The sequence below is a fragment of the Staurois parvus genome, unplaced genomic scaffold (assembly GCF_062004578.1).
Source record: "Staurois parvus isolate SC_StPar_1 unplaced genomic scaffold, SC_StPar_1.0 ptg000261l, whole genome shotgun sequence".
Classification (NCBI taxonomy): Eukaryota; Metazoa; Chordata; class Amphibia; order Anura; family Ranidae; genus Staurois; species Staurois parvus.
The window spans coordinates 149459-171432 of NW_028318057.1; the positions used below are offsets into that span (position 1 = coordinate 149459).

The 21974-nt window shown below is 38.4% G+C and overlaps 1 protein-coding gene across 1 annotated transcript in view; it reads right to left on the reverse strand.

Moving 5' to 3' along the window:
* CNTN2 (contactin 2) overlaps positions 1-21974 on the reverse strand; it is a 159064-nt gene that overhangs the window by 51424 nt on the left and 85666 nt on the right. The window contains exons 9-13 of the mRNA XM_089681118.1: positions 17120-17256; positions 11858-11987; positions 9039-9189; positions 8471-8598; positions 2029-2204 (exon numbers count right to left, since the gene is read on the reverse strand). Of these exons, the coding sequence (XP_089537244.1) occupies positions 2029-2204; positions 8471-8598; positions 9039-9189; positions 11858-11987; positions 17120-17256 (722 nt within the window). The remainder of the gene's footprint in view (positions 1-2028; positions 2205-8470; positions 8599-9038; positions 9190-11857; positions 11988-17119; positions 17257-21974) is intronic.

Sequence of the window (21974 nt, forward strand, 5' to 3'; positions counted from 1 at the left end):
GCATATTCTTAGACCCAAGTGCATAACCTTACATTTATCGACATTAAACCTCATTTGCCACATAGTTGCCCAATTAAACAGAGTATTGAGGTCGGCTTGTAAGTTGGAGACATCCTGTAAGGATGTTATTCCACTGCATAGCTTGGTGTCATCTGCAAAGACTGAAATGGGATTTTTAATCTCAGACCCTATATTGTTTATAAATACATTAAAAAGTAAGGGTCCCAACACTGATCCTTAGGGTATACCACTGATGACCCCAGACCATTCAGAGTAGGAATCATTAACCACTACTCTCTGAATATGATCTTTTAGCAAGGTTTCTATCCATTTACATACAGATTTTTCCAAGCCTGTAGACTTTAACTTACACATTAGCCGTGCGTGGAGAACTGTGTCAAATGCTTTTGCAAAATCCAAGTATACCATGTCCACCGCCACCCCTCTGTCCAAGGTTTTGCTCACCTCCTCATAAAAAGAGATCAGATTTGTTTGACAACTTCTGTCTTTCATGATTCCATGCTGTCTGTTGCTTAAAATATTTTTTTCCAGCAAGAACTCATCTATGTGGTCTTTTATTAAACTCTCCAGTATCTTCCCAAATATAGAAGTTAAACTAACAGGTCTAAAATTACTTGGTAAAGATTTTGACCCCTTTTTAAATATTGGCACCACATTGACCTTACACCAATCCAGTGGTACTATGCCAGTCATTAAAGAGTCCCTAAAAATTAGAAACAATAACTTTGATTTCGAATCTCTCTGGCATAAACAGCCCATCGACAGAGGTATGTTATCTATTTCTTATAAATTTTTGAATAAATGCCATGCCACCACAGGTCTCAGATTCCTTAAAGAATGGGAAACAGAGTTAGATTGTCCCTTTACAGATTTACAAAAACATAATATGTTAAGACTGGTACATACCTCTACAATATGTACCAAAATACAGGAGACTAATTTTAAAGTCATGTCCAGGTGGTATAGAGTTCCAAAGATGTTGGCTGTTGCATACCCCTCAGTCTCGGATAGGTTCTGGCAAGGCTGCGGGCTACAGGGATCTCATTCCCATATTTGGTGGGAGAGTCCCAAGTTTAGGCCAGTCTGGGCTGAGGTCAGGAATGTAATATTTAAGATTACTACAGTCTCTATCCAGGATGACTCTGTACAGTTTCTTTTTCAAGGCAGGTTCCATCAGGGCCTATACGAATAGTATAGTCCCCCACTTGTTGGATGCAGCTAAGGGGCTTATTCCAGGCTTTTGGAAAAAGTCACAGATGCCTACTATAGAACATTGAGTGAAACAAGTCAATGAAATCATGGAAGCTGATAAATTGGTGTACATTTAAAGAAATAGATCAAGCGTTTTAGGCTAAATGGGAACCCTGGGTCAATCACATAAATAGCACACAGGATTAGAGCTAACCAGTCACTTATCCCGTGAAAGGGGAGCAATTTTAACTTTTGCTTATTACTGTATGTACATAATAATCCTAATTCCATTGTGCTAGACCCTTTGTGTGTGCTTTTTTTGTTTCTTTACAATGTATTAATTGTTATATGTTTTGTGATTTAGGTTAATGAATGTATGGGGATTTGTAACTGTGTGGGGTATCTCCTATTTGTATATTGATTAATGATAAATAAAGATTATATATATTAAAAAAACTAATGAATGCTGTTCTTTTCTTGGGATTTTGATTAAATTCAATTCAACACCTAAAAAACCCCAATCAGCCTTTAGGGCATTGTTAGTTGGTTTATTCAGCAAGGCAGTACATAGAGCAATGACACAATGTGCAGCATCTCACAGTAACCAATGAACTTTTAATTGATCATATCAGGGAAAATATTTTGATTACGATTACCACTTTGGACATTGCCACTTCTCTTTGACTGCTTTATTGAATAGTTAATTGAGAAAATACATAGCGGTGGGAAAATCTGTAGTCTAAAAACAAGTCTATCAAACATAATAATCAAGGTGCAAAGCGTATATTCATTGATATTTTCTTTATTATGTCTCACCGCTGAAGCTCTTTGGTAATGTTCTTGCTCCTTCTCAAAGTTGATGGGCACCCCATCCAGCTCCCATGTAAATGTAAGGTCCATAGTTGGATCATGGGATGCATGGCACTGCAATGTGGCGCTGTCCCCTTGATTAATATCAGATCCAGAGGGAGCTAAAGTGATTCTTGTAGCTTCTGCAACAAAATTATTGTGGATGAACATACAAGTAATTTATTAAAGCATATGTCAAAGTAAAATAAAAAAATAAGCATTATAGCTCTGCATTACATGCACATTCCCTATGTTTTCTTCCTGTAATGACCCTACAATACCATCTGGTATGCTAAAAATGCACTCAGCTCTTAGGTTAGTATTCTGGGCTGATGAAACAAAGCACTTTTGTGGACTAAGGGGTGCTCGCCCTGACCAGTTTTATTTTGCTAAATTAAGTGAACAATTCCATTGTCTTCATTTACAAAGCATTGGCATTAAATTGATTTATAGTCTCAAGATAAAAACTGGGAGGGATAATCAGACTCTTTGAAATGACACAGGAAGTGTACAGAGGTCACAGGGCAGCTCAATTTTTTTTTTACAAGGTCAACAGTTTTCAGCACTTATAAAACATAAATAATAACATTCTTTCAATGGTTTATTTTATGAAGCAAAACTGAGCAAAAAGGAGAAATTACTTATTCGGTTTTACATACACTTTAACTTAAGTACATTCTTAAAACATGACCCTAAATTCTCCAATAGTATCAAACAAAAATGTATCAGGTACATCAATGGCCCACAGTAGCTACAATCGAAATGCATGAACAATGCATGACCTACAGTATGTATGTGGACTCCATAAATCAATATTCTCTTTCATGGATATTGGTCGAAATTATAGCATGTTTGTGATTATTATACAGTATGACCATTTAAATTAATTACAATATGATGACCTGTCTTATGTATTATACATACAGTATAATAAAGATTTATATAACAGCAGAAAATGTTAAAAAGTATTAAACAATCTTACTGAAATACAACAAACATGATTTTGTCAGTTAATAGCCACTAGCTTTAGCAAGTTATATTTTTTAATCATTTTTAAATGGTGTAATGCCTTTGAAATGTGTTGGCCTTGGACCCTTTGTTTCTTGGGTAATTTTTACAATAAAGCATTGTTGCCCAAATGCCAGGGGCATGAGAAGTGACTTGATGTAATTTCTTTAGCCAAAGGAACAGAGTCACAAGATATTCTGTTTGCAGCAAGATAAAAACTTGTTTATGGAAATTGACCGTGTTTATGACATCTAGTAACCTCACATTAGGAGATAAAAACCTGTTTAAGGACATCTAAGTTAGAAATCCTTAAGTCTGGGGGAAATGAAAAGAGGTTTTGGGGTAGATAAGAAGCAAAAGTGTGACTTCTCAGATAACAAATATGGTGGTTGAACGTGACTCTATTATCCTCGCGGAACCCTTCTGCTAGCTCCTCCTGGGTGTGGCCCGCTATTGGACAGCTTCCAGAAAAAGGGTTTATAAGGCGGTAGTCCGGGCTAGACCAGTAGAAGGTCCCCTAGTGGCCAGAGGACACTCTGATGTTGGGATTTTTGCCAAGGATATATGGGCTTATTGACTGGTCACGCCTACGGCTTCTCTGTGACCCCCTGGGCAGTTTGGTTCCGATGGGATTTGTTCCTTCCAGCTTCCACATAGCTTCGGTGATGTATTAATTCTATGCTGTGACATTGTCAAATGATGTGTTTATTTCATGCTGTAATGCTCACATTATTATTGGTGTGTCTTATTATGCAGATTGTAATGACTATAAGATATATCCTCCTGCATGTCGTGTGATGATAAAAGTGGAGGTTTTGACAGTGCAAGAATATTGCAGTTGGATTCTGTTATTTCTTGGAATGTCGGGTGAATGCTATGATGTGCCAGGGCAGGTATTCATTTGGTAGATGGTCTTTCACATGCGTAGAACATGTAATGGTTTAAATGCTGATTAAAAGCACCTGCATGGTTACATATTGATTGTGTGCATGTATACGACTTGTTTTTTGTTATTACACCCAGCATTTGTTATTACAAATGGTTATGCATTAATATTATCATGTAGATAATCAAATCTTTTAAACTCTGCTCTTCCATTAGTCCTCTCATGGACTCTGCTGGCAAACTTGATTAACCCACCACTTTGTGGATTTTATTCCTTTGATCTTTTCCTGCTTTTTTTCCTATTTTCAGATTTAAAAAATAGCAGAAAAACCTGTGGTGTTCCGCTTCCTTACTCTCACCAAGCCAGCACCCCTGTGTATTTCTAGGGGATGAACTACTTTCTTTATTTGGGTAATTTACTTTCTTTTGCTGCCCATTCACATTGTTGTTTTGGGGATAATGGCTGGTAAAACATGCAATGCATCAAGTTACAGCACCCATAACTTGATGCATTGCAGTTCTATTCATTTTGAATGGAACCCAGATACACTAAACCAAAGGTATGATTTCCAGTGCATTGTTGCGCATTGGTATCCCATTCTGGTATCCCATTCAAGTAAGTGGGCAGCCTTAAAATAATGTACATTAATGTGCATTTGCTAGCACACTATAACATAGTGGATATAAATGAATGGACCCAAAGTGTGATGGATGTTAGCAAATAAAAAAAAAACTGAATGTACTTCTTGGGGCAGGAATAGAGTAGTGACAGCAAACGATACTAAGTATAGTAATATTATACAGTTTATTATTTTCTTGGAACATCATGAAAAAGCAGTAAACATCTTAGTATTTAACAGAGATAGTTCATAACAGTGAGAATTTTACAGACTGCCATTATATAACCTTTAATAAGAAGCCATTCAGACCCTAGTGACCCTAGTGATGTGAAAATCTCTGAAAATCACATTGATATATTATAGACTGTATGTATTCTAAAGGGTCACTGAATATATTATTTATAATCAATGTTATGTTTGTCTAACACTGTTCACCATTATTTTTTTGTATACTGTATGTTACTGTATATGTTACTTGTAACTAATTTGTTTATAATGTGCTATTTACGAACATTTTAGTGTAGTAGTGAGTAGTTATTTGGATAACAGCTCTGTATATAAGCTCAATAAAACCTTCCTTTATTCGAAAATTCCACAGGAAAACACAACCTTACAAAGATGTTGACGCAGGTTAGTCATAAATAAAAGCCCGCCTGAGCTGAACCGTATCAACATCTTTGTGAGGTTGTGTTTTCCTGTGGATTGTTCAAATATAGAGTTAGGTACATATATATTTGGACAAGGCAAAATTTTTTTTTTTTTTTCGGGTATTTACCAAAACAAATTCAAGCTATAGTTATATAATGGATATGGGCTGAAAGTGCACACTCTCAGGTTTAATTGGAGGGTATGTACATCCATATTGGAGGAAGGATTTAGGAATTACAGCTCTTAAGAGTAGCCACCCCCCCTTTTCAAGGGGCCAAAAGTAATTGGACAGTTTAATCAAAAGCTGTTCAATGGCCAGGTGTGGACTACAGGGTGCAAACCATTCATAAGCCTGAAGAATAGAAAAGCCAGATTAGACTTTGCCAAAAAACATCTAAAAAAGCCAGACCAGTTCTGGAAAGCATTCTTTGGGCAGATGAAACTAAGATGAATCTGTACCAGAATGACGGGAAGAAAAAAGTGTGGAGAAGGCTTGGAACAGCTCATGATCCAAAGCACACAATGTCTTCCATAAATCATGGTGGAGGCAGTATGATGGCATGGGCATACATGGCTTCCAGTTGCACTGGTTCATTGGTGTTTATTGATGATGTGACAGAAAACAGAAGCAGCCGGATGAATTCTGCAGTGTTTAGAGGTATACTGTCAGCCCAGATTCAGCCAAATGCAGCAAAGCTGATTGGACGGCGCTTCACAGTACAGATGGACAATGATCCAAAACATACTGCAGAAGCAACCCAGGAGCTTTTGAAGGAAAAGAAGTGGAATATTCTGCAATGGCCGAGTTGATCACCTAATCTCAACCCAACTGAGCATGCATTTCACTTGCTGAAACCAAAACTAAAGACAGAAAGACCCTCAAACAAAGAACAACTGAAGAAAGCTACAGTTAGAGCCTGGGTAAGCATCTAAAATTGTGCCTGTGTCCAAATATATATGGACCAAACTGTAGGAAGACTTTATTGAGCAAACATATGGAGATGCTGATGTTTTGTAGTTAAAAAGTTGTGGCAAATGCCAGGCCAAAGTATGAACAAGATTGGTGGGTTGGGGAGGAGAATTGAGTGGTACACTCCTAAGTCAGTTTCACATTAAAGTGACCAAGTCATCAAACTAAAGCTGATAAATGCCATTAAAGTATAACTAAAGCCAAAACTTTTTTTAGGTTTTGGATCAAATAGAGAGGGATTACAACCGCTGTTAGTTTTTATTGCTGTCTGTGCCCCCATTAGGGAGAGTCACCTTTTCTATTTGTCCTGTTTACCATTATCATTGAAAGTGAAAGTAAAAGAAAACCCTACATTTTGGGTAGTCCCCAGAAAAGTAATAGAGGGGAAACATACCAATAGGGACGCTGGTTCAAGTGACCTGGGGGCTCCCAAGGAATTCCCTTAATTTGCAAGGATTCCTCTCACTTCTTGTTTGGCTATGGGAAAGGAAGTGAAAGGAAATCTCCGCAATGGGATACAGATGGCAAAAAATGATTATAATTCTCCCTTGCTCCATCCAAAATTAAAAAAAGTTTGCCTATAGTTCTACTTTAAGAGAACTACCAAACTGAAATTTCTTCAGAACCTGACCCTTCCAGTAGTTTAAATATCTCTGTTGTCTACTTGAAAACTGGTGTAATAGTTCTGCTGAGGAAGATACTGGAAATGACTGACAAATGACAAAACTGCTCCATCTCTTTGTAGTTCTGTGTTATGTAACAGTTTTAGTATGTTCTTTATTTTATTTATACATATAGACAACAGAAATGATTAAAACAAAATAATCCTTACATCCTTCACATCAGTATATAATAAGGATTAAAGACTTGTGTCACAAAGTAAGGATCTGTAGAGGTTTCAACTTGGAAAAAGGTATCACTGGCTAAAACAACCTTCCACAAGTGCCTGGCTAAAAGTAGAAACTTATCGACTTCACAGTCCACAAGGGGAAATACAAACTCAAGTCACACCATATACTCAACTGTATTCAATAAAACTTGTGGATTCATTGTGTACTCTCAGTTAAACTCACAATTGGTATAAAAATCTTTTTAATTAGTAGAGCACGGAATTAATTTATTTTGCAGGTGCTGTAGTTTATTTTGACTCACAATAATTTAGGGTTTGGTGACTCTCACTATACCCAGGTGTATAGATCAACAAAGGGTGCTATGTCTGTGTCTTCATATGCCAACTTGTACCTGAGTTAGGTGTTGAGTATGTAATGCTTTTTAATATTGGATCATCAGACTATTAAAGAAGAGGGTAAATGCACACAAGCATATTATCTGGCAATTTAAGAACAGAACAGCATTGCAATTGTGGGACCACAAAAGGTCTATATGTCCAGGTTTTGGATCATTTACATCTGAATTCTAGAAGGGAAAATTATGACAAGGTTCTGTTATGCTTAGAAACTAGTTGGATAAAAATGTGATTTTGCTCCATTTTTGAGATTCAGAATCTAAATGTTCTTCTCTAGTGGATTTAGAGTTGTCTAAAATTGGGTAAAACAAATTAACAAAACATATCATGGATAACCTGACAAATGTTGTCCCTGTTAAACTCATTTCTATTTTGCAGTATTTATGTCTGTAACCATCCACCGTCTAGTGAAGTACATGTACACATTGTACAGGGCTGGTTAAATACCCCCAATCACGTTAGATAATGGTACTTGCAACTTCACACAGTGAATGTAACAGAATAGAGAGTGTGCAGCTAAATACTGCAATAACTATAACAAATGTGAATATAACTGGATACTAACATTTATAGGTAAAGTTGATCCAGGGAATATCCATTTGCCTCTCAGGGGATCAGGAAGGATTTTCTTCCCTGCAGGAGCATATTTGACCATGTCTTGCTGGGGTTTTTTTTGCCTTCCTCTGGATCAACTGTGGGTATAGGATTATAACTCTTTTTTTAATGGTTGAACTGCATGGACTTTTGTCTTTTTTCAGCCAGATAGGTGGTGGGCTGTCATCTTCACACACTTCCTGTCCTAAATTGACAACAGTGCTCCTCCATAGATACAGTACAGTGAGTGAGCATTGTTATCCTAAAACAGAAACTGTGTGGCATGTTCACGAAGTGAAAATAAAGATTAAAAAGCCTGAAAAACGAAAACCAATACAGCATTATTATCTAAGGACTGGTAAGCTGTTATATATTATATATTTTTTCTTGGGTTCACATATACTTTAAACTACTCAGCACACATCCCTAAACTCTTACCCCTAACACTGAGAATTCCAGTGCTGTTTGACTTTCCCATGATATTTTCAGCAAAACAGGTATAGTTTCCTTCATCAGAACGAGAAATATTTTTCAGGATGAGTGTTCCATTGGTTGTTACAGTCACCCTGGTGGACAAATGGGAGATGCACGTTAATATTTTTTATCATATTTGGTGACATTGCCTGTGCTACCAAACAGGAGTAATATACAGCAGAACTACTAACTGAATCATTCAGGACGTTTCTGCAATTTACATACAGTATATCTGACTTTCTTGACTACAATTTCTTCCAGCTTCCAGTCTATGAATATTGTTTTACATCAAACACGTAGCCTGCAGCTTTTCTTTTCTACATCAGTTCGAGTAACTGTTCTGAAAGAAGCCTACATATCAGAAAAATGGGACTTAAGTCAGGCTGCCTGATTAATACACATGATCCAGGTCAGTGCCTCAGAAAGTACAGAAGCAAATAGATCAACATGACAGCTAGAACATTTGCATTTTCAGAAACAGCCATTGGCAGTGGCAGCCTCCATATTATGTTGTTACAGGTTCCTTTCATACCTGCTATTGTTGTGTAGAAGTTCAGTTCCTTTACTCCATAGGATGACTGGAGAGGGAGCAGCACGAGGATTACACTGTATGGAGATTTCACCTCCTCGAGCTGCTGGGATCAAAGGTTTCACTGGTGATACACGGAAATCAGGGGCCAGTGCTGCATTTAAGATACAAAAAGACAAAGTCAAATTGCTAGATAATACTTTAAAAATAAAAGAATATTAAAGAAACAACAGTTTGAATATTGCATACATTGATAAAAAATACATATGAAATAATCAAGGAAAAAAGATAAAAGTTAGGGCTTGTTTGAGCCATGTTTTTAGCACCCCCCCGCCCCAACTGCCCCCTTAGGATGGAAAAACAGTGAGGGGGGTGTTTACAAGGTGTGTTCACAGCAAAAATGATCGGTGCGGCATTGGTGCAGTATTTACGGGTTACAACAGACGGTGAGGGAGCATCATATCATCTTCTCACCGCCTGGCAAATGCCTCTAAACATGGATCACTTATCAGAGGTGTGGCAGTTTTGGTGCAAGTGTAAACTTAGCCTGAATGTTGCTTAAAACATTTAACAATCATCCTTATTATAATGTAACAGGTCCTTAGGACACAATGTATTTAATACATTTAATATGGGTTGTAGCTATCTCAGACCTTTCTTGGTCTGTGGCAGTCCATGTGATTACTAGATCCTGTAACTCTGTTGGAATATTCCTGCATCAGTTACAGTCAGTAAGACATGTATATTCCTGCATCAGTTACAGTCAGTAAGACGTATATACCTGCATCATTTATAGTCAGTAAAACATGCAACTGTTAATTTAGATGTATAAATGGCTATGCAATGCTGATCACCTCTAATACATACTGGAGAGCTGGTGTAGATATGCAACAGAGACTGGAAATTACATCACAACCATGTAGTTCGACGAGGAAGAATATTACTGGTACCGTATACAAGAACATTACCACCTTGTGTCAGAACTAGTATTCACAGTATATAAGAACGGTAGTTGCATCTATGTCTGTACAAACAGCATACTAACAGCCCCATTCAACAACTACTTCCCATATAAGTCCCATCTTTTTTTCAGACTGTACACTTGTAACTGCATAGCTGAGTGTTGACTTGTTCACATGGACAGATGAGTGATCCTGGATGCCAGTAAATGTTCATATGTGCACAAACAACTTCTGATTCATTCTAGATTTCCAAATTCTTCCGTTTGCCTTTAAGAGACCTGTCTTTCTGCATACAAAACATTCATGTATGCATATTATTATTGCAGTTGATGGTTCTTTTTATTTTCACTGTTTGCAATTTTTGGTTTTCACTTATATTCATCCGTTAGCTTGATTTTAACATACTTCAAGGTAAGCTCGTCATCTGAGCGAGCATCATGTGCTGTAGGTATCATAGTGACAAAGAGACCACTGAGTAGCAGTACTGCTACTCTTTTATTTCTTCTCATGAAGCTTGCAGGATTTCTACTATTTCTAAGGTATATTTTATATTGTTCTGCATGTGCTGGCCTTTCATTAGCTTAGTCTGGTTTATCTTTCCAATTAAGTGCCATTTATTGCTGAGATTTGCTTCCTCGTTTACTTTCTGTAACTCTTCCCACAATTCTTTTGAATTTTCCCACTTGCATATATGCACAATTTTAGCATCATCAATGCCCAGGTTAGTAACTGAAAACCTTGAAGAAACACTATTATTATTCAGTGGGTTTTTTTGCCTTCCCCTGGATCAACTGTGGGTATAGGATTATAACTTTTTTTTTCTTTTTTTATGGTTGAACTGAATGGACTTTTCTTTTTCAGCCAGACTAACTATGTAACTAAGTGGCGTAACAAGAGCCATAGCAGCTGATAGCCTGGATTAGAAAGGGCAATGTTAGGCTGTTAAGGAAAGTTTAAATATGAAGTTTCCAGTAGAGGGATTGATGTTAGACCACAGGATAGTTATCTTCCTTAGCAGTGCATATTTATTGCCCTCTAAACTTCTACTATAGTCTAAAATAAACCCTTGTAATAGTGTGACCACATAAAGGACAAAAATGACAAGTGTCTTGCCCACTACATCACAGATATAAAGCCCAAGCACCCAACAAGGTTCAAGGCTTGTTCTTCATCAAGGGAACCTTGACAGCGCTCTGTATTTAAAATGGGAAATTTTAGTGAGAAGCATGTATAGAACAAAACAAATTATATATACGTCAGTCCCACAATGTGGTTATAGTTGCAGCAAGATCCAGGAAGGGGCACTGATCCCGGTGCTCCAGGATTCAATTATATATGGTGGACTGTTGTGTTGGCCGGCTGCGGCTTCATGGTAGCATGGCTTCCACTGGCTTCTGGTTTTGGCACATTTAGGGGCTTTCCTGTGGCATGGCTGCCATTGCTGGCTCCTCGCTACTGCAGATATGACTCTTACCAGTCAAGATGTTGCTGGACACATTGCTAAGACCATCTTGTTTTATTGGAAAATGACAGCAACACAGAGATGTAAAATGACTGTACATCATAACCATGCAGTGCCACTAGAATGAACATTACATTTTACAAGAACACTACCACCCAGTGTCAGAACTAGAGATGACAGTATAATATACGTCTTATATGAGAATGGTTGTTCCACCTATGTCTGCATAAAAGGCATGCTAACAACATACTGTATATACTGTGAATTAGATATTTAGAAAAGCTATGTAACAGCTAATGGCTTTGACTTTACTACTTGAATATTATTGAAATGTGTTTACAACATTGTAAAACCAACTAAATGTGTGAGCCCAGAAATTGCTGGTCCACATTACTTACCTTGCACAGTTAGTTCTGCACTGGTATAGATGGTGCCATGCTTATTCCCTGCAACACACTGGTACATGCCTGAGTCCTCTAGATGCAAACTAGTGATTTTCAACTGCCCATTGGTAACTTCTGTTCGAGCCTGTTTCAGGTTATCAACAAGGGTAGAATCATTCTTTAGCACTTTGAATTTTCTTTGACAGATTACATAACATCAATTACATTCAATTACATCATAGCATCTGTTCTCCTAAATACAATCAGTTTAGGTTGGTACTTGTCAAGGTGCAATTTAATTTGAATTAAATAAAATTCTATCTCTTTAATTTTTTTAACCCTTTGAGGACCAAGGGGCGTATTTGTCCCATGTTTTTAATTGCGTGTATCATCTGATTAAGAACTTAAAACTCTTTTTTTTTTTGGTTTGAATGAAAATATTAGTTCTTATCAACAAACAACAAATGGATCTAGCTTTTTGCCAATTATTTCATGAAATGGCTTAGTTACAGCAACTGAAGTGTACAAACTTTAAAAACAAAAAAATTGATTCTTTTGGCGTTCCAAAATCCTCAAAGGGTTAAATTGTACAGATTTTGTAAGTGCCTATAAGATTTTTCTGTCCTCACTTTGTATTTGGAGCAGCTGTGTTTTAAGTGGACAACTTGAACAGTTAACAAAACTATGTTTTTCAGCAGTTGTCCTATACTCCTATAGTACACAAATGTTGCTAATGCTATGAGGTGTATATATAAATGTTTTCACAAAAGATTAGCAAAGTCCAATTAGAAAATGTGTGAATCCTATGTTATGTAAATCTTGTGTGAAACCATTTATAAGTAGACTCCTATGTGTTTGCACCTGTCCTGACACAATAGAAAATTAAGGCTTTATGGCTAGCCATAGGAATCTGTGAGATTTAATTATTTGACCATAAGATGCATTTTAAAAATGTAGAAATTATATAATAAACTGTGCAAATACCCCGCAATCACGTTATGCAAAGCTGCAGACACACCCAGAGGATATCCCCTCTCAATGACAAATCAAAAATAATTTTGTGTTGCGCGAAGTGTGAGCAATCAATTACATACAAATATGTTAGTGATGTGTTTCCAATATTAAATAAATAAAAAAGTGCTCAAATAAACATAAAAAAAAACACAAGCAGTCCATGAAAGTGTAGATCAGTCCCCTGATTCCTGTAAGCAGTAGTGAAAATTCTTCATTCCAATAGTCCTGGATGATGTCTGGTTATGATGAAACGCGTTGAGTGGAGCCTCCCTTCTTATGTCATCGCATTGTCTGCCATCTTGGACTTTCCATGTGGATTGATGCTTTTTATCTTTGTAAGTGCAATTCTGTCTGTTCAATAAACCGGTTGTTTTTACTGCACTCTGAGAGGCACCTCTTTATTTTGCATGAGTATACCTTGACCCTAAACATCAGCTTGATGAATCTCGGGCGGTGCATTGGGTTCCATATAAAGCCTATGAAGGCGGACGGAAAAATACAAATTGAGTGTGTTATGACCCCCTAAGGTCTAAGGATCTGGTAAGCCTCCGATTTGATATTACGGTGGTGGCTATTCACGTTGGTGGTCATGTTGGAATTAATTTTCACTACTGCTTACAGGAATCAAGGGACTGATCTACACTTTCATGGACTGCTTGTGTTTTGTTTTTACTTATCATCACATCACTAACATATTTGTATGTAATTGACATCTCACACTTACCACAACATGAAATTATTTTTGATTTTAAAAATGTAACAATTAACATGCAGAAGGTTTATATTTTATGGTCATATCACATCTGTGTGCTTACTACAGAAAAATGCATGACAGGTAGAAAAAAATATGATTTGCCATGCAACCTATTCAAATGACTGCGGCATAATGCATTCTATTTTTAAAAATACTGAATGGTCCACCTCTACCTCATATAGCAAATGTATAATATATATTGTGCCAGGAAGTCAGGAAGAAATAAGGGATGTGTCCAGGATGGGAGGTATATTTGTCCCAGGTTCATGCTCTACACAGACTGTTTCTCCTGTTGTGCTGTGTAGTCAGCCTGTTTGGCTCACTGATTATTTCATTAGCTCAGCTGTAGTAGGTTAAGGGCTCTGGGCTCTATAAAACTCCCAGGCTGCTTAGGGAGAATGCTCCAACCTGGAACCAGTTTGCTGTGCAGGACAGACTGGGGAGCAACCAAACTATACTGCGGTGAGAGTAATTCTGTGTGATCTTGGACTGTGTGAACATTCTGTGTCTGAGCAGTGGTAGGCTGTATCCCGACAGGTAGATAGGAACCTGTGTTTGCAGTTAGATGCCCAGTGTGGCAAGGCTTTATTTTCTGTTTGTATTTGTTTTGCTGTTTTTGAATATATGCACCTTGTGTTCACCAGCCTTGTAAATAAAGCACAACTTTCTTCACCAAGATCCTGCTGTCGTGCTGAGCCTCTTTCACGGTGTTCTGACTCATCCAGGGGGTCAAGCACAACCCGCTACTGGACTAATCCCACACAATATATATATATATATATGAGGGGGTTCTGTCTCTGTTTTCTGTAAATGCTTAGGAACATACTGTAGAGTATAGCAGACAAGTTTCCAGAATACATAGGGGGAGATTTCCTAAAACTGGTGCACACAGGATCTGGTGCAGCTCTGCATAGTTACCAATCAGCTTCTAGGTATTATTGGTAAAGCTTAACAAAACAAGCTGAAGTTAGAAGGTGATTGATTACTATGCACAGCTGCACCAGATTCTGTGTGCACCAGTTTTAATAAATCTCCTCCATACCATTCACTTGATAGAGCCCACAGCATTTTCTTTTCCTCCTATGTATATAAACACTCTCTGCATCCCTGTGTTACATATGTTTTCCTAGTCTCTGCATTAGCTATTTCACAGCTCTCCTCACATTGTTGGGTAGCTCTTCCTTGGCCCTTGACCCCCACACCCCCTTCACACTCTATGATCTCCAACAACTCCACTGCATCCTCCTATTGATGCTACGTTCTCTGATAGTTCCTCTTCCATATTTACACTATATTATTTGGTTGATTTTCACCTATTGTCAACAATACATTCTCTGGAAACTTCCAATCTCAGGTAATATGTTATCTGGCTGCACACTCCCCACTGTCCACACTACTTTTTTTTTTTACAGCTTCTTTGCTTCATTCATACATTCTGGCAGCCCCACCCCCTGCACTTGGTTCTGTGACAACATGCCCTTTCAATTAACAATAAATTTTCTGGAAACTTAACCCATGCCATTACATCTTTGGCAGCTCACAAATCGTTCTCTGGCAGCTTAGGGGGGAGCCCCCATTAAGACAGATACAATACTTCGGCAGCTCTCCCCGAGCCACAAACACTATAAACTCTCCTTATTGTTCACAGTAGCTCCTTTTGAAAGTCTCTCCTCACTATCTGCAGTATGCTCAACAGCACTCAAGCCCCTTGCTTTTTACTTTACTTAACCTGTGAGCCCTTTAACTGCTGCCTCATCAGTGTTTTTGTGTTCTTTGGCATTGTGTGCTCCCCATTCTCCATAATTTTATCCTTTGTTTAGTATATTGCCCCCAAACATTGTCTCCTGGCTGGCACAGTGAGGAAAGATTTCCAAGCAGATTTTTATTTACCCCTGACATTTAATAACATAACATTCATGTTGTAAACCCTGCCCCTTTCCACTAAGGCAATCTCCTTTTCAAAAATGTGTCCTGGCTGATGAAATCCACACCTTCAAACATAAAGAGAAAGGATGTGAATTTCACCAGGAGGGAAAAACCCTACTTGGCCTTCACTCTTTCCATGATCAGAGTCTTCTATGCTTCCTTTTTCTTCATCCTGTTGTCCATGAATAGGTCCTTCTCTGCATTATTTACCAGTGGAACACAGTCTTGATCCTCATCATTGACAGCAGTCAACTCGGGATCAGCTATCTCCTCACTGTCCGTGATCAGCTCCTGCTCCACCTCCCTCCCCCATCAATTACAATTACTACCATCTTTAGATCCAATTTACTTATTTTCCCAATATTCCATGACCACATCACAATTACCCTTCTTTATTCTCATCCATGATTAGATCCCACTTACCTTCACTTACATCAATCCATGGCCATGTTCTCTGCCTTTGTTCAGTTCACGGTCTGCCATCTTTTTTTTCCTTTGTCAAAGATCTTATACTTTCTGCTTTCTCTTACTATCCTTGATACTTGATCAGCTCATGTTTTGTCTCCTCTTTTTTCCTTCACCCTAATGTTCCATGATCAACTGTCACTACAGTATACCATCCATATTCTGCCAGAATCAGCTTTTGCTATGTATCCTTTACTACTCCCCGAGTGCATAAATAGTTGGCATTGGGCCTCCTCTATCACCCTCCACCCCAGTCCAAATTCCATCATTTCATCTCCTTTTTCTTACCTTGTAGTCAATAATCATCTTTCTCTTAGCCCTTTCCCCAAGTGGTCAATGAATAGCTCCCTCTTTGCTGCTGAAACCCTCAACTTCTGTGATCAGTTTAATCTCCTTTTTCCTCCATAGTCATTTCTACTGAAATGGCACACTTGACTAAATAATACATGTTTAACTACAATACTGTCTGATAGGCCAGTGGTGTACACATGTGTTCATAAATGGGCACACATTTGCTAGTAAATGTAAAACTATAATATGGCAGGTCACGTGTTATTTAAGCACTGTACAATTGGGCAAATTGTAATTGAAGCTTGCAGCAATGCCATTCACTCATCTAGTCAAAAATCTAAAAGCTAAGTTGTTAAAACATTACTCAACATGCGCAACATTACTCAAATCTGAATATGCCAACAACACCCAAATTGTGTACTATACTTCCAAAAGCTAATGCAGTTTATTTCTAGTCAAAACTTTTTTTTTAGTGAGTGTGGAAGGGTTAGATCCTCTGTTTAGATTTTATTGTGGTCTGTTTTCCCATTGGGGAGATACACCTCTCTATTTTTACTATTGACCATTGTCACCAAAAAAGAAATTGGAGAAGGGAGAAGAAAAAAAAACTGACCAGTGTTCTGATCCCTCTCCACTCTATCCAAATCTAAGAACCAAAGTTTTGCCTTTAGTTATGCTTTAAGCCTTCCCTACTCTATCCAAAACTAAAGAAAAAGTTTTGTTTATACAAACATTTTACAAACAATAGAAGGGAAGAAGAACAAAAGAAGAACTACACAGACTTCCAATAACAATTGTTATGAATGTATGTAAATCAATTTTCCCACCTGTGAGACCAGTGGTTTACCATTACGCTGCCAGCGAATTGTGGGACGTGGCTTTCCAGAAGCTGCACAATTCCAGAGAAGATCGGACCCAATTTTTGCCTCAGTATCAGAAATAATCTGAAGCCATTCTGGTTGAGCTGCAAGGTAAAGAAATAGAGGTGCTAAAAATTTCAACTAAACTTCTACATGGAGCAAATTTTGTTCTGATCAGCTCACAGATCCCCTGTTGATCAGAGCAGAATAGGTGGATGACACATCCATGTCCAACCAATAGAAAAAAAAATGAAACAAATAGAAAACCTCTATATGCACAATCCTATATCCACAATTGATCCAGAGGAAAGCAAAAAACCCAATAAAGGAAGATCCAATTCAATCCAGGCAGGGAAAATACTATTGCACATAAATATTACTATCCAGTTATAGTTTGTGCATGTAGGAATGCATACAGCTCAATCAACTGCACTGGCCATAACTAGTTCTTGAGGGAGCCTATTCCACATTTTTACAGCTCTCACTGTGAAGAAGCATTTCCATATTTGTAGGTTAAATCTTTTTTACTCCAGACATACAGTTGCCCCCTTGTCCTCTTTAATGACTGGAAAGTGAATAACTTAACACCAAGTTCACTATAGGGACACTTATGTATTTTATGCATGGTGATCACATCCCCCTTTAATTGCCTCTTCTCAAGAGAGAATGCATTCAGCTCAGCTAATCTATCCTCATAGCTGAGCTTCTTCATGCCTGTTGTCAGTTTAGTTTAATCCCAAACCCTATATGATTTATAAATACGTAAAAAAAAAATAAGGGTCCAAATACTGAACCTTGGGGTACACCATTAATAACCTTAGGCTATTCAGAATATGACTCATTATTAACTACTCTCTGAATACAGTCTTTTTAGCAAGGTTTCTATCCATTTAAAAACTGAATTTTCTAAGCCTGTAGACTTTAACTTACACATAAGCTGTGTGTGAGGAGCTGTGTGAAATGCTTTTGCAAAATCCAAGTACACTATATCCACAGGCACTGCTTTGTCTACGTTTTTGCTTACCTTCTTATAAAAAGAAACAAGGTTTGTTTAACAACTTCGTCCTCTTGTGAGTCCGTGCTGACTATTACCTAAAATATTATTTTCTAGCAAAAACTATTTATTATACTCTCAAGTATCTTCCTGATTATAGAAGTAAAACTAACTGCTCTTTAGTTACTAAGTGAAGATTCTGATCCTTTTTTAAATATAGGCAGTACATTTGCTTTACGTAATTCCAGTAATAAAATTCCGATCATAAAGAGTCTCTAAAAATTACAACCATTGTTTAGAAGTAACCCATGGTTGTAGTCCAGGTGCTTTATTTGCCTTTGTTTGGTTTAAGATTTCTGAACCATATACATTTTGAGCTATTGTGGATCATATGGGGCTATGTCAATACTGTCCCCATTAAGGACTTGAGCTATCCCATTTTCCCTCATATACACAGTGCTGAAACAGTCACCGACTAAAAATTATCTTGTAACCTTTTAAGTATTATTATATTTGAAAATTTTTTTTGGGGGGGTACAATCCTGCAAACTGCCATTCATTTTGTGGCCTTGATTTCCTTTTTACATATTCTTTTATAGTCTCTGTAACTTTTGAATGAAGATAGCGTACCTTCAATTTTATATTTTTTAAATGGTATTTTCTTATTTATAGTTATTTTAACTTTGAAGGTGAGACAATTAAATTTTATTTTTAGCCTTTTAAACTTATTGCCCATGGAAATATATTTAGCAGTGTATTTGCATACAGTCGATCTGAAGCATCCCCATTTCTGTTCCCTTTTCAATAATGACAACATTCACTTTCAGGCTAAATCACAGAGAGCAGCCCTCAGCCTTGGAAAATTTGATCTCTTAAAATGTTTTTATCTTTCCAGTATGTGCTGGTCGTTTACAGCTAAAATTAAATGAAATAATGTTATAGTCACTGATACTCAGATGTTCTTTCATGAACATTAGTAATAGGCATTCCATCAACTGCTGGAAACATGCATACACAATCATTTTAGAGGCCTGTTCTATTTTCTGTGACATCATCTTTTAACTTCACATCAGGAGCATTAGCAACTAGCTGTTAATGGTGTAAAGATCAATGTGCATTAGTACTATGTAGTCTCTGTAGATCGTGTGTCAACAATTTAAACAATGTATGGCCACATTAGGAAATAGCACCAGTTTTTGTACAACACCAGCCCAATTCAAATATGGGGACAAATAAATCAAACAGATTTGTACTTTATATTTATCTCAATTTTTGAAAAAACTATACTGACCTAAAAAAAAAAAAGAAAACTATACTATACTAGAGGTAGAGCTTATAGACATAAAGTTAAGGGTGTGTCACAACAATATTGGAGCTTTCAGAGAGACTGAGAGAAAAAAACATTCATAGAAGAAGGTAGGCTTTTCTCAATAGAAGGAAAGAGGTCCATCACCTAAGAACACTAGCAAAAAAAAAACAAAAACCTGAGGCTAGCTGGCAGAGAAGGCTGAAATCAGTGTGGCTGATGGTCCAGCTGAATGATAACGTAAAGGGTAATAGACCTTGCACAGATGTACTTCAACCCCCAAGGGAGCTGAAGCCTGATCCTGAGCTACTGAGTCCATCTGACCACTTATTTCTGTGCTTATGGTCATGCCCGTAAACAATATGTCCCCAGGGAGGTACTCACGGCCTTTGCTGGAGTGGAGCAGGAGGGGGATGCCTCGGTGCATGCACCTGCAGGGCGCTGTAACCCAGGATCTATGACTGTAATCCATTATCAATGTGCCCTCAGATAGGAGAACCAGAAATGTTGGGCAGTAATCTCCCAGTGACGATGTGGTGCATGAGCAGATTGCACCCGCAGTGCAAAGCAACAGTACTGGCCAGCCCTGTATCTTCCACCAAGTGGCGTTCAGGTACAGTCCCCCAAGTCTCTGCTGGAGGAGTTCACTGATCAAGAAGCTGCATGAAGAGCCACAGTGGCTATGGTGCACCCAATTGACAAAGTAATCATCTTGGAAAGAAACCATCCAGTGAAAGAGAGAAAAAGCTCCATAGAAAAAGGCATTTCTCAGCATTTCTTAGGCCTATCACCTAAAGACACCAGCAAAAAATTGAGGCTTGCTGGGAGTGGGTGGGGTTTTATAGTAGAATGTCACTGCAGCCTTAATTTTTTGTCAGTGTCCTCACCTGAAGGTAACTGCACAGTCGTAATCATTCAAAGAAGCCCATATTCTATACAGTACAATCAGGAAAGACTGGGGTTTCCTATTACCATATGTAGCTATATACTTACATAGTTTTAAGGATGAAAATAGACACTTAATGTTTTTAATAATAGAAGAGCCACGGTGATGTCACCTACCAGGTATACTACCCCAGAAAGAACAAGCCCTTCCAAATATACCATGTATCAGGAACTTCAAGACGGCCGTGCTCACTTACATGTACGTGTGTAGAATCATACACAAACTCACGAGCATATACAGTATGTGTAACTGGACTTGCACATGTACACATGCGCCATGGTGCACACGTGAATGCACGAGAATACCCACAGATCCTGATGCCCGTTGGCCTATTTATACCTGAGGCCTATTTAATATCATCGCTGTATCTCGTCTTCAGCTTTACCCTTATGACTTCTGTTTCTGAAAGCCTGCTTAATCCTGTTACTGACCCAGATTCATCTGACTCTACTCTGGCTTCTCATTGCCTGCTCATGTCTGCTGCTTCCTCATGTTACTGACCTTGGCCTGGACTTTTGACTAAGATTCTGGCTGCTGACCTTTTACCTCACTGCCAGCACACTGCCGACCCTTGCCTGTCCCTGACCTGGACTCTGATTGTTATTCTGTACCTCTCTGCCCTTTCTGTTATTGATCTCAGTTTGTGACTTCTCTTATCGCTTCTCAGCACCTCCAAGTTCAAGTTTGCTAAACAAACTTCCTGGCACCTGCGTCCGTAGCAGTCCCTGTCTCTGCCAGCAGTAGTGCTTGGACAGGAATCATCTCCAGCTCCACTAACAGGTACGTGATATCTTGTTCACTAATAAAACCCTGGAAGAATCAGGAGCTATCAGTAGAAAGTGACCCTAAAATACTACCATCAAAAGGTACACTTGAGGTTAGACCAGGGGTGGGCAAACTTTTTGACTTGAGGGCCGCAATGGGTTCATATATTGGACCCGGGGGCCGGACCAAGAGTAGATGAATGATGTGTATGTGTCATCCATAGTAAGTATAGTAATATTCCCCCATAGTAAGCATAGTAATTCATCCCCCATAGTAATTCATCCCCCATAGTAATTCATCCCCCATATAGTAATTCATCCCCCATATAGTAATTCATCCCCCATATAGTAATTCATCCCCCATAGTAATTCATCCCCCCATATAGTAATTCATCCCCCATATAGTAATTCATTCCCCATATTTATTCATCCCCCATATTAAGTCCCCAAGTCCCCCCTGTGTCAATTCACTTACCTTTGCTCCGCGCGTTCCTCTCGCCGTATTCCCGCGCCGTTCCGGTGTAGCATGAAAATCTGTCTCCTATGAGGATCTGTCCCCCTCGACGTATCTGCGCATGTGCCAGTTTCAGGCATTAGCAGCCGATCGGCGATCTCCAGCACATGCACAGATACGTCGAGGGAGACAGATCCTCATAGGAGACAGATTTTCATGCAACACCGGTCTTCAGGGCGGACTGTGAGAGGAGCCTAGTGGGAGCCTAGCTCCGCGGGCCGGATTAAAAGGTCCGCCGGGCCGTAGTTTGCCCATTGCTGGGTTAGACTATCAGACCCTGTCTGCTATTCAGGTTCAG